The 13,509-nt window shown below is 44.0% G+C and overlaps 1 protein-coding gene across 1 annotated transcript in view; it reads right to left on the bottom strand.

The window, feature by feature from the left end:
• Positions 1–13,166, bottom strand: part of TRABD (TraB domain containing) — a 32,337-nt gene extending 19,171 nt beyond the window's left edge. Inside the window, exons 1-2 of the mRNA XM_036401140.2 lie at positions 13,093–13,166; positions 1,168–1,230 (exon numbers count right to left, since the gene is read on the bottom strand). Of these exons, the coding sequence (XP_036257033.1) occupies positions 1,168–1,191 (24 nt within the window). The 5' untranslated portion in view covers positions 1,192–1,230; positions 13,093–13,166. The remainder of the gene's footprint in view (positions 1–1,167; positions 1,231–13,092) is intronic.
• Positions 13,167–13,509: the final 343 nt, after the last annotated feature.

Genomic DNA, 13,509 nt, shown 5'->3' with positions numbered 1-13,509 from the left:
GGAAAGAAAATATTAATGAGTCAGCAAGCAGGCAGCCAACCTCTCCTGATGCTTGTCAGCTTTTTAGCTAAAATGACTGGTTTATGTACTTTGTACTTAACCTGGTAAGGTTTAAAGCAAGGCTGTACAAAGCACACCCAAATGTTAAGAGCTTTCTATAAGAGTAATTATTTTCTTCTTTCATTCCATAATGCCAAACAGGAATTTTGAGAAAATAAATCCTGAGTCTTACCGTGGCCCCACTGAAGGCAAGGAAAAATTTATGATACATTTCATGGACTAAACTCAAAACATACAACAGCTTTACAGTGCAAAGTTTAAAATAGTCACAGCAACACATCATCCTTTCACTACAAAGCAGAAGTCTGTTCATTGACAACTGCAAACTGAAACTACACTGCAAATTGCAATTACATTCACAAATCTAATTTAACACCAGCTCAGCTTTTGATCACAACATATGGCTTGCATACGTTAAGTCTAGTCACAACAATATTTTGGAAAAATTTATCTATTTGTAACATATGGAATTAATCCTATCACTTGTGCTGGCTTTGTCATCACAACATCACAACAGTGCAATGAGCACAGCACTAAGCCACCATGTTAGGAATCTGTTGTTCTTTTTTTTATTAACAGGACAAAAGAACTGACGTTCTTATACTTCATAAAATAAAAATTTCCTGAGTTTCACCTATTATTCCAGAAAAAGGTTTTGAGATACATGGATATGAAAAAAGAAGGAAAGGAACAGAAAGGATAGAAAAAGAATCTCAGTTTAATTTGGCAAGGAACTTCAGCCATGTACAATGAGATTATTTGTATATAATCAATTTCTGTAATTTCTCACAAAACCTTTTTCCTCCTAAAGGTTTAATCTCATAGGTTAAGCGATTTTATGCAATTCCTCACTTGCAAGTAGAATAATAGAAAAGACCCATTTTAGCTTTTGCAACTGGAGGGAAAGAGAACCTGAAAAGAACCTAAATGTATCAAGAAAAATAGCACTCAGCTTTCCATCCCCATTTTAAAAGAGGTCTCACACCAGCATTCTCAGTCCTAAGACTTTGCAGAACTTGCCCAAAAATAAGTGGAAGAACCTAGCTGATTCACTCTTGACCTTCCCTGCGATTGTACTGAAATACAAACTTCATCTCCAAGCCCTACCTCAGGCTGTTGCTCCTCTTGCATTCCTGCAGCGTAGGCTTATTTTCACCAACCACACAAGAACTGCAAGAAGTAAAAACAAATGGGAGAGAATTAAAAATTATTGGCATAACTCAGAATATTTGCTCAAGAACTGTCCAGGGGAAAAAAATATATCTATGTGTCTCTACAGTCTCTAATAAAGGTTGAGTAATAAAAGCAGCAAAGTGAAGAGGCACAAATGTCGCTTCTTCAACTCTACTGCCATTCAGAGAACCAGAACAAACCAACAGCAACTCCCCCAGGTAAAACCAGCCTGTTTCAGTATGGCTCTTGAGGTGGCTAAAGCCAGAGAACAGTTTCTGCAACAGCAAAAATCTTACTCAACTTAGTCAGTAATTCTGTGTAGTTCATATCAACTACATCAAGACAGTTTTTAGGCAGATTCTAGGAATCATCTATATTTCTAGTATTTTACTGCTGCACAGAATATGAGAGCAGTCACAATCTTAATATTTAACTATAGTCATATGTGTTGTTTTATCTGCATATACATATTTATATATAAATATATAAATACATATATTTATAAATATGCCAGGGTTAGAAGATCAGTCAGCTAGTATCTGTGTGACAAACCCATGAAACTAGGTTTTTAAACCCTTACTGAATGGTTTCCATGTTTTAGTTTAACGATAGAGATGATGTCCAAAGTTCTCTGTGATGGTGGCAGAGTGCTGTGATTGGGCTTGGGTGGTACTCTGAGGGGATTGCACATGACGCTGGATGCATGACTAGAGCTCATTCTGCTTATTCTCACTGCCATCCACTAATATTGAAGCACTCCAAGAAAGTGATGCTTCTTTACTACAGCATTTTGTGCTACCTCCATTTGAGCTATTTCACAGTACATGTGATCAGAGTTTTATTTTATTAAATAGAGAGCGAGCAATCCTGAACAACTTATTCATGGAATACATTTGCAGTCCCGCTCTGAGGAGTGGACAGACAAGTTTATGGTCAGATGAGGCTGGAGAAAAGCTGGCTGGCATTTGGGTGACAGCATACTTCAGCACACAAATGTGATGGCAAGCCTCCCCCTTCCCCAAATACAAAAGTCTCCTGCAGTCGGATCAGTGCTCTGCATTCTGGTTTCTAGAAAGCCATTTTACTTTTTAGCTTTGCTTAAAATAGGTTTCTTTAAAAGAGCATTTGCCTGGGCAGTATGAAGCAAGTGAGTGTAATTCTGTCCACTGGCACATCTCCCACCATGCAGCAGAGGGATTTCAGGATTTTGTGCCTTCTGGCTGTCCACTGCTCATGGTCAGCCAGCAAACCTGAGATCACAGCTGCAGGCTGGGCAAGAAAAAAGCAGAGTGGCCAAAACCCTGGCTTCTGCATGGTCTCTAGAGCAAAATTCCCATGAAACCCAACAGATTCCCACAGCTTGAGCAGGCAACAGCTACAGACACAACTCCTGAGCTGCGAGGCAAATACCTCATTAAAACAAAAAAATACACACTGCACACAGTCCAAGAGGTTCATTAAAACAAATGATTCAAAAACATGCAAGAAGTCTGCACAGGCAACATAAGCACTCCAGTGGTTGTGCTACAAGGCACAATTTTAAAATCAGGACCTTCCTGCCTTCGAAGGAGTCAAGTCAAGGAAATCTGGATGTCAGAGTAAGCTGAAATGGCAGGTGAAGCTGAACTGCTCTTCTGCTTCAGTATTTCCCCAATTTATGAGTGTGGACAGATCTAAAGCAGTACAGCAGAAGGAAACCCCTGCCTTGACACCTGCAACCTGACTGGCACACACCAGCCCACAGACACCTCACTTCAGACAGTCTCTCAGTTTTGTGGGGTTAAGTAAACTCAGCGCCTCTTTTTATCCTGTCCTGTCTCTGAGAGACTGGCTTAACTACTTGTTGGCTTAGACAGTAAACCACACTGGAAAGCAGGCTCAGTTTAAAAAACACCACTTTTTCCCTCCCACTCTACCAAGGCATTTTTAGTTCACATGATGAAACAGCTGCAGGAAGAACTGCAGCACCAAAACTTGAGGAACAGTATGAAGTGGAGATCCTGAAACCAACTGCCCTCTGAGAAAATACTTGTTCAACTACAGCATCACCCAGTGTACCAATACTCTGATGCTCACTCAGCTCTAGGCTTGGTTCTCAATTGGTTTGTGTGCAAAATACCACAATGTTTTTCTGTCAGTGAATCAGCTGGCCCTAAATACAACCTAAAGTTCTAAGTTTGATTAAGGTCTGCTGGCATTTGAAAATGTCTCTTATCTACAGACTACTCTTCAAACTAATGAAGCGCAAGTTTTGTTTTAAAAATAGACTCCTCTACAGAAGCACTACATGGTATTTTTTCCCACCAAGTGACATTTTAGAAAACATCATCCCATTCTCACTACTGACTATATTATATGTCTGATACTGGTGGGGGTGGGGGAGAGATCTTCTTTGAAGTTTACTCAAGCTAACTAGCACCGGTTTTTAACTGACCTATACCTTTGGAGAAAACAAGCTGTTTCCAGCTCAGTGTTTCACTGCAGTTTTCAGCTCCAGGGAATGCATGGAACAATACTTCCATGGCCAGATGAGAGAGTGTGCAGCCACAATGACAGGCAAGTCTGCCACCTTTCTCCTCTAGGACAAGCAGGCCCATGGCAATCTCATGAGGTTTAATAAGTACAAGGTGCTACACTTGAGTTGGGACAACCCCCCATTATCACTACAGGCTGGGGATGAAGGGACTGAGAACAGCCCTGCTGAGAAGAACCTGGGTGTGCTGGTGGATGAGAGGCTGGACACAACCTGGCCATGTGCACCTGCAGCACAGAAAGGCAGCTGTGTCCTGGGCTGCATCCAAAGCAGCGTGGCCAGCAGGGAGAGGGAAGTGATTCTGTCCTTCTGCTCTGGTGACACCCCACCTGCAGTGCTGGGTCCCCAGGAAGGGAAAGACACTGACCTGTTGGACTGAGTCCAGAGGAAGCCACCATGATGGTTAGATGGCCAGAGCACCTCTCCTGCAAGGAAAGGCTGAGACAATTGTGGTTGTTCAGCCTGGAAAAGAGAAGGCTTTGGGTGATCTAATTGCAGACTTCCAGTACCTGAAAGGAGCCTACAAAAACCATGGAAAGGGATAGTTTACAAGAGCTGTACTAACAGAACAAGGGGAATGGCTTCAAACTGAAAGACAGTAGATTCAAATTAGATATCAGGAAAAAATTCTTTACTGTCAGGGTGGTGAGGTACTGGAAGAGGTTGCCCAAAGAGGCTGTGGATGCCCTACCCCTGTGAGAGCTCAAGGCCAGTCTGAATGGAGCTTGGAGCAACCTGGTCTAGTTACAGGTGCTTCTGTCAACTGCAGGAAGGTTGGAACTGGATCTTGAAGATCCCTTCCAATCCAGGATTTTTTGCCCTTGTTTTCAGGTGCTTAGATCTGCTCAAGTTACATTGGAGCTGAAATTTTCCATGCAGAAGACTTGTTCTAGACTCACTAGAGTACAGGCGAGGCTGGGTACTCAGCTAGCAGCATCCTCATCAGCAGCACTGGCAAAAGTCCATGTATTTAGGAATTAGTCAAATACCTTGGACTCCAGGCTGATCTAGCTCATCCATGTGAAAGACACTATCCTTGTACTTCTATGTATTCACAGAAGGTATGTGAGTGCTATGATATTTGAAATATAATTTGAGGCCTCTGAGAGAAGACTGAATGTACCTTGCTGTTACACAGATAACCAACTGAAGTGCACAAATCTGTATGCACTTCCTTTCACCATGTCCAATAGCAAGAAAAGGGGCCAATTCAGATCAAATTCTGGCACCATTTGAACAATTTACATCCATGCATTTCAAAATTTCTTGGAGTTTAATTTTCTAACCTGTGTTCTGGGCTTTTTTTTTTTTTAAGTTTACTTTCCTAAAGAAATGACACAAGGTAACAAGGCATCTTATTTGTTTGTGCTTGTTCACACATAGGTGAATTTTAAACTATTTTGGCAAGCAGGGAAGAGTCTCACAGTCATTTAGAGGTGCAACACACAGCACTGCTCCTCCAGGAGAAAAACATCACTAAGATTAGATGAGGTGCTTGTGAAAAAGAGGTGGTCCGCAGAACTTGCCAGGGAACAGAAGGAAATCCAACCCCAAGCTGAAAAGCCACAGGCAAAAAAAACTGTTCAGACAATTATTGACAGTGTTCCATAATATGTATACTGCAATATCTCATAACCTCAAGTTCTGCTTACCATGAGATTTAGCATGAACATGTGAAACCGATCAAATTTCCCTCCTCCAGCTACTTCAAAGGCCTGGAAGAGCCCCTTGTAAGATCTATCATATACTGAAAATATGAGACATGACAGTGCACTTCTTTCAGATGCACTGGGAGACTCAGCTTTTAGGCACTCATAAAGATCAGAGATTAGGAGGTATTTCTGTTCTCTTATCTGCCAGGAGACTGTCTTAATCAGGGATTCATTCTCCTGGTTGGAGTACTACCAAGAAAATTATTCTTTTTAAAATAAACAAAGAGGGGTGATTGATGATTGAATGATGATTGAATCTCCACCTCAAACACCTTTTTTCCAGGCAAATGGAATTCTTGTGCTTAATGCATCTTTGTTAGACTGAGGGGACCTGCCATTCACTGGGCCATTAAAAATTGTTGTTTATACATACACACGTGAAAAAATGAAGCCCTTTAGCCAACTCTTAAAATACCTAGGCAACCAAACAGGAATTTTTGAGACCACCAAATAAACTGCAAACCTAGAATTTAGCCATTACTCATGTCTATTGATAGACACCTATTTCCTCTCAAGCTCTTCTTGTTCCTCCAGCACATACAGGACAGCCATTGCTACTGAGAAAAGTACTGCCAAAGAGGGGCTGTATTTTTCCCCATGCATTATACTCTTCCCCCCCCAAATAGCAAGTTCAGAAAGGAACACACAGAAAAGTTCAACATCTTCTAGCAATGCTTTCCCTGCACAGATGCTGGCAAAGGAGAGGCAGAAAGAACTCGCTGCCATGCTATTTCACATCAGCCCTTGAGTCTTCCTAATATAAACCAGCTTCAGCAGCACTTCTTTGCACAAAATCTTCTCATGAACTCATTTTTCATACTTGATAGCCTTAGTCAACCAAAGTGTTTCGGTTCCAGCTTCATATTTAGGCATCTGAAACTCTCCTAGCTTGCAGTCTCAAGAACACAAGAGGTACATGCACTCACAGATCAGCTTCTAGCAAGAGAAGTTAAAGAACAAAAAGTCCTTTCCTGTTTAATTTCAATGAGGTAGTTCAGTGAGAAAATTCAACCACCACACAGACAATTCATTACAGCATCCTCCTACAGTAGGGCTAAACTTGTTCCTTTAATGTCTTGTCTAAATTTGCTTCCTTCAGACAGTGATTCAACTGAATCGATAAAAAAGCTCTCAAAAAACCTCTCATGCTCCTACCCATAAAACAACATAGCCAGCTACTTTTTAACAAGATTTTTATTGGATATTTTCCTCCTTCTGAGCTATACAGAAATTCAGAAGCAGCACTTTGCTTCCTCAGCATGTTGACACTGCAAAAGGGAAATAAAAGTTGTCCATAGTCTTATAATTGTTCTGTATTTTCTATGTGCTGCACACACATCAGAATAGCTAGTAAAGAAACTAGGAAAGGAGTCACCAAACTACAGCTTATTCCACCTTTTATTGAAAGGAACAGGCAAAAATTTCTGTGTTTGATCTCCTCAACAAACAACTCTAAATGTATCTATTAGTGCTTTTGATAGCTACAGTATTCACTAACATTGCAGAAAGTACCCACTTCTCTTGTGTCAATCAAAGTGTTAATCCTGTAGCCTCTGAGATAGGATTGTACATAGGTTCCTGTTTACAAATAAGTAACTGAGGTACATGAATGCTTAAATATGCCTACAAATTTGACCTCTGGTAGCTAAACAAGTAGTTAGAAGGCTCATGGAACTTTCAAAGCATTTCAATTTTGCAATCAGAATTTTCCTTTCTTTTTAATCATTGGTCCTTCTAGGATCCCCACGTACCCCACAGGACAGCACTTCCTCCTAGTAACAAGGCACCACCACCCATCCTTGTTCCTCTAAAGTTGCTGTGGGAAAGACAAGAGATAGGCTGAGGACTGAATTTTAGAGCAAGCTGTCGAACAATAAGGTGGAAGTCCTCCAGTGAGAATATAGCACACCTCACACAGGTCATGCTACAACTGAGCCAAAACTGCCCTGCACTGGACATGAGCTACAGGCACACACAAAAGACTACGTCACAAACAGACTCGTGTGTGAGTCCTTCCACACCAGTATCCTTGGCCAGAACACAGCTTCCATCAGCTTGGCATGAGATGCAGCAATAAAAATTTACCTGCACCTATGTGCATTAAGAGTACTGCGTGCCTTTCATCCTCTAAACCTGCAGTTTCACTAGCAATGGATATTTGATTTAGCTGGTATAGCCAGTACTTTACATTCATATTATGCACTGCATAAGCACATCTCATTTGAATACTGCTACCGTTTAACAGGATCACTTATTTTATGTAAACAGAAGAGGCATATCAGTACTTCAGAAGATACAGACCAAACTTTTCTCCCACTGACAAACTGCTGCATTCTTTACTTACTGTCTGAAATACCTAACAAAGCACCTTCCATGCTTAACATTTAACCTACTAAGAAGGCAAAACCAAAATAACAGATAACCTCTTAAGTCTCATACTCTGCAACATAAACAGAGTATTTAAGATTGATGAGACTTTTTCCATACTTAGGCACAGAAATCTCACAAATGTTTGCAAACAATCATCAGCTCCAAATGGTGTCTACTCTGTTGATAGCCTGTTCATACTCAGAAGGATGCATCTGTGGAGACCTGTCTACCAATTAATGTAACAGCCACAAATTCAGAAATTGGAATGTATTTCAAAATTATTACTAAGGTGACCTACTCCACATATTGCATGTTATCTCTTTGACACAAACCCACGCCTTTGAAACTCAACTGAGCAACTGGTTCTGTAATCACAGATGGTTGTAGAGCATGGCTCTGGTTTCTCACGACTCAGAAGTTCAAAAATTTCAAAATGCATATTTTTACCCTCTGAGCATCAATGAGGTTTTCCTGCAAAAGGAACTGTGCAGACATATGCAGCCTAAACTCAGGTACCTGCACACTAGAGTCAATGTCCATTTGCAGGCTTTGGTAGTTAAAACATAAAAGTCAAAGACAACTACATTCATTTTGCTTGAAAGGAGGTGTTGAAACAATGAGCATATGTGGCCTGGGACACTAAAAACACGTTTATGGGTGAAAGACAAGAAAACATTCTCATATGCTCTGTGGTTTTACAAGTTATTGCTAATTACACTGACTGGGGCTACTGGATGAAATGAGTAAGTATGAGGTGAATCAGGATGCTAATGCACTGCATTGCAGATTTATGAACAAACATTAGCCCAAATCCTTACTCTTTTAAGAGGTTGCAGAGGTTACAAATATACTGCTAAATCTAGTAACGTGGAACAGAAAGACCACAGTGATGTGGCTCAAGTCTGGACAGATATTCAGAAACTGACAGTTTGTTAGACCCTACACATCTATTCAAGTCACCTTCCTATTGCATTCCAACGTGAATTCTGTGAATTCAGCAAGGATCTAGAACCAAAATAATTTTATTGGACTTTCCTGTATCCAGCAGCTTAGTTATCAGTACATCTCCTTCTAGGCCACATAAAGCTATGAAGAAAGTAATACTTCTGGTTTTGGAAAATCCTCTGCAAAACACTCCTAAGCAGAACAAAAGGGAAATAGCACAGCTGCTGCATGTGTATGGAGTTCTACAAGAAGCAGCTCTTCCACTCTGTTCATTACCTACAAGCAGCAAGCAAAGGAAACGAGTGAAGAAGTTCTGTGGTGTCAATGGCTGTCTGCTGAAATATGCAGAAGGTGCATCTCAAAAGTTACCAGCAGACACATTCACTTTTGTTATAAACATTTTGAAACACGATCCTTATGATGCTAAAATTGGGATTTCAGAGGACAAATAATTTTGACAAACTGCCAAGCACATTATTTATCAGTAGTGTTCTTTTGCCTCTCCCTTTCATCCTACTCTCCAAACACTATCTCTGAACAAGCTGACCTACTCTTTCAAAATCATTATGTGAACACAAAGCTGAAAGCAGTTACATGACATGAGCCCATCTTCTGGCAACAAGTAAAGAAATACAGCTCTATTGTGGCAGAGAACTGAAGAAAAACTCCTCAGAGAGAAAGCTCCAGGGTAGCAAATTCCAGCCTGCAGTCACAGAAGCCCCATGATAACACTAACAATTCAGTACTATTGACACACTCACAGGAAAGCTGTTCTACTTCCAAGTCCATCCAGCTGTTGCACCACTCATTTAACCTGTAAAGGACTCTGCACCTAACCAATTCAGTATATTCACAGAATTCACAGAATGACTAGGTTGGAAGAGACCTTAAAGATCATTGAGTCCAACCCATGCCCTAACACCTCAACTAAACCATGACACTGAGTGCCACATCCACTCTCTTTTAAACACTCTCTTTTTATATTTCCCTTGACACAGCTTGAGACTGTGTCCTCTCATTCTATCAGTTGCTGCCTGGTGAAAGAGACCAACCCCACCTGACTACAGCCACCTTTCAGGGAGTTGTAGACAGTGACAAGGTCACCTCTGAGTCTCCTTTTCTCCAGGTTAAACACCCCCAGCTCCCTCAGTCGTTCCTCACAGGGTTTGTGTTCCCAGCCCCTCTCCAGCCTCGTTGCTCTCCTTTGGACACGCTCAAGCATCTCAAGGTCCTTCCCAAACTGAGGGGCCAGAACTGGACACAGCACTCAAGGTGTGGCCTCACCAGTGCTGAGTACAGGGGAAGAATGACCTCCCTGCTCCTGCTGGCCACACTGTTCCTGATATATATATATATGTATATATAAAAAACACCAACAAACAACACTTGTATTTCCATGACTATCTGCTGTCTCCCAAGAAACAAGAAAACACCTCAGCAACTCCCGATCCCAGCTCCTCACACACAGGCCTTCTTCGCAGGCTACACTGTAACCAGCTGTCTTGCTGTCCTTCTGAAGGACAGCTACCAGTGCAAGATGCAAGATATGCACCCTAGCAAGGCAAGATCAGCATCTCCAGATGCAGCATGCAGGTGATGGGACACTTTCTTCAATTTCACCAGCAGTCATGGTGTTGTTCAGCCATGGTGTAGGCTCTTGCTCTCTCTCAGAAGCGTGCACACCCTTCCTGAGATAGACAGACTTCTCAGCATAAGAGCAGGACGCTGCACTATCAATAGAGACAGAGTTATTCAGCAGACAGCCTGAAGGGCTTACCCGCTGGAAGACACACTCCAGGAGCTCCAGTGCAGTGCTTGATAGGCAGGGTCATCAGGACATTTAAATTCTTGCACGTGGACATGCTAAGATCCTGCATCCCTCAGTGATTTCAATCAAAACTGCAAGACAGGTCAACTAAAGGCAAAGGAAGGAAGGAGGCAGGAGTAGAAAAGAGCTCCTCTACTTTTTTTTTTTTTATTACAAGAAAAAGAAGTGTATAGGAAGAGAACTTGTCACTGAGTGCATGCATGTCTTCATACAAATCTATAAATTGTGGTTTAACGTTAAAGTTATGTTCCCCTAGTCCTTTATTAGAAAGGGAAAAAAAGAGTTTTCACTACAAAAGTTTTAAGTTCAAATACAGAACCGCAGTATTAACTAACATGTTCAAACCATCTGAAATTTGAATGGGCCTTTAAAAAAGCGTTCAATAACTGAAGGTCTGATCTCAGATTCAAGTAACAAAGGTATTTGCAAATACGTTTCTAAACTAGTAAAACTATCACCAAGAGAATATATTGGTCAGATTTTGTACTAAATCATCTATGAAAGACAGCCAGTGTCCTGTTTCCTGACAGGACAAGGAGAGCTACAGAATCCTTCTTTCCTACTGGCACTGGCTGGCAAAGCACATGCTGTGATATCACTTCAGACAGACACAGTTACACACCACTCCCATTAAATCTGGAGCACACTTATCTCTGGCCTGCTCTCATTTCTACATTTTCAAAGACTGCCCCAAATCTCTCTCTGCACTTTTCCTGAATAGCAAATAAGGAACAAGAAGATGCTTTCCAAAAAGTAATCTTTTAAAAAAAGTACTTGTATGACTCTCCCACAAATAGACGGCAATACCACGTGGCTCATTCACAGTTGTGGTGGCAGCAGCAGCAGTGTTTCATCATTTTTACCATATGGAAGAAAGAATACACTGAAAAATCAATATAACTCTTCTAGCACCAAGCTACACAATATCCAAGTGGTGTACAGTTAAGATGCCAGAGTGCCAGACACTGTGAGGACTGAAATTTACAATAAGTAACCTAAAATTGAGATTTACAATAGAATAGTCAATTCAAGTTACTAAATCTTGAAAGTCTACTGCCACCAACAGCAGGGCACAAACCAGTGCCACAGCCACAACCCAGATATTTTAATTAATAAACTCATTTAGCTTAGAATAATTAAATGGATACATTTTTCCCCTACTGTGTAATGTCTATCCCCTACTAAAATACAGATGAGAAACCTCTGGAATCTGTTGGTTTGGGTTTTTAATTTTTTTTTTTTTTTTTTTGCTTTACTCTGTTAGCTTTCAAAGAAGGAATACCTCCATTAAGGAGGTAGACAGTAGTTGCACAGATACACAACTCTACAAAATGGAGAAGTATCATTCCAGACACCCTGGGTATTTTTTAAGACTAGTATTGTCACCACCACATTTGCAAAACAGCATCTAACTTGTAAAAGACCATCTCGTTCTCTCACTTTTCCAACCCATCAGTTGCAACTTTCTCCGAAGTTTTGCCAAAGAAAAATACTCTCTTTCTTCCAGAAAGCTAGCAAAAATAAACACCTCTGTTATATGGACATCTGCATCAGTACATGTATTTTCCTCAAGAGAAGAGCCCAGGCTATGCCTGTGACACGAATTATGTTCAAGAGCTAGGTTAATTTGAACTATTTTCAGAGGTGAATTCAAAAAAAGACACAACTGTTTAGAGAAAAAAAAAAAAAAAGGAAGAAAAACTGTGAGTCTCAGCTTTTCCTCAGCTTTCCGCCAGAACCAAACAAATCCCACGCTCTTATCACCGAACACCTGGACGAGGAGCGTTGTGCCACGTCCGTGAACCCCCAAACCAGTGAACAGCCATAACGAAAGAGCTGAAGACAAGCGGGCCCAGGACCTTACAACCGGCGCCCAGAGCCGCATTTTCCCCCAAGTTTCCTGCCCGGCCGCAGTTCCCCGGCCGGCAGGACAGGGCAGGGCAGCGCGGGCCGCCTCGGGAGGCGGCGGGCACCGGGCACCGGCCTCCCCTCGCCCCTCGAGCGGGGCCGATGGCCTCAGCCCGCCCGCTACGAGGCGGAGCTCGCGAGGAGAGGCCCCTCAGCCCCGCCGCCCGCGGGGTCACCGGCGGGGCAGCGCCAGACCAGCCCCGGCTACAACTCTCTCGCCAGGCCCGGGGAGCGCTTCCAGCAACGGGAGCGAGTAGGGCCGCCACGCCCCGGCCACCTCCCTGCCCGAGCGGGCGCTGCCCGAGCAGGCGCTGCCCGGCAGCACCTCCGGGCCGGCACCTGACGGGGCAGGGCCGGGTGCGTGCCAAGAGCGAGCAGCGAGGGGACACGGCCGCACCGCTCGCAGCCCCCTCCCCTCCTGCGGGGCACCGGGAGAACCGCGGCACCCCCCATCCGCTTCCCCTTGCACGCGCCCGCCACGACCGGGGTCGGCCCCAGCACGGCCCCGCCGCCCCCCGGCCCGGAGGGACGCGGCAGCGCGGCCGGCCCCCGTCCCCGCTGACCTGCCGTGCCGGGCGATGGGAGCGGCGGAGCCGCCGCTGGCCGGGCGCTGCGGGCGGAGCGGGCGCGGGGCGCGTTAGCCGGACAACGTGCTGCACGAGTCAGCGCGGGGCGGGGCCGCCGCGGGGCACCCTGGGCGCTGTAGTCCTCCTCCGCTCCCGGTTGCGCGGCGGCGGGCAGCGGCGGGCAGCAGCGAGCGGTAGCGGACTACAGCTCCCAGCCCGCCCGACCCGCCGGGCCCGCCCGCCGCCGGCCCCTCCTGCCTGTCCTCCCTCGCTCGCCCCGCGTGGCTCCTCCGCCGGCGGCCGCTCCGCTGCGGGCCGGAGCCGCGTAGCCCCGTGTCTGGGCCGAGCCCAGCGGCCGCTCGGATCTGTGCCGGCGGAAGGACTGCCAGGGGCTCTCGGGATTTCTGCGGGAGC

This window comes from Molothrus ater, chromosome 5 (assembly GCF_012460135.2).
Source record: "Molothrus ater isolate BHLD 08-10-18 breed brown headed cowbird chromosome 5, BPBGC_Mater_1.1, whole genome shotgun sequence".
NCBI lineage: Eukaryota > Metazoa > Chordata > Aves > Passeriformes > Icteridae > Molothrus > Molothrus ater.
Note: the sequence above shows the minus strand (reverse complement) of the source record. Positions and strands in the feature narration are given on the sequence as shown.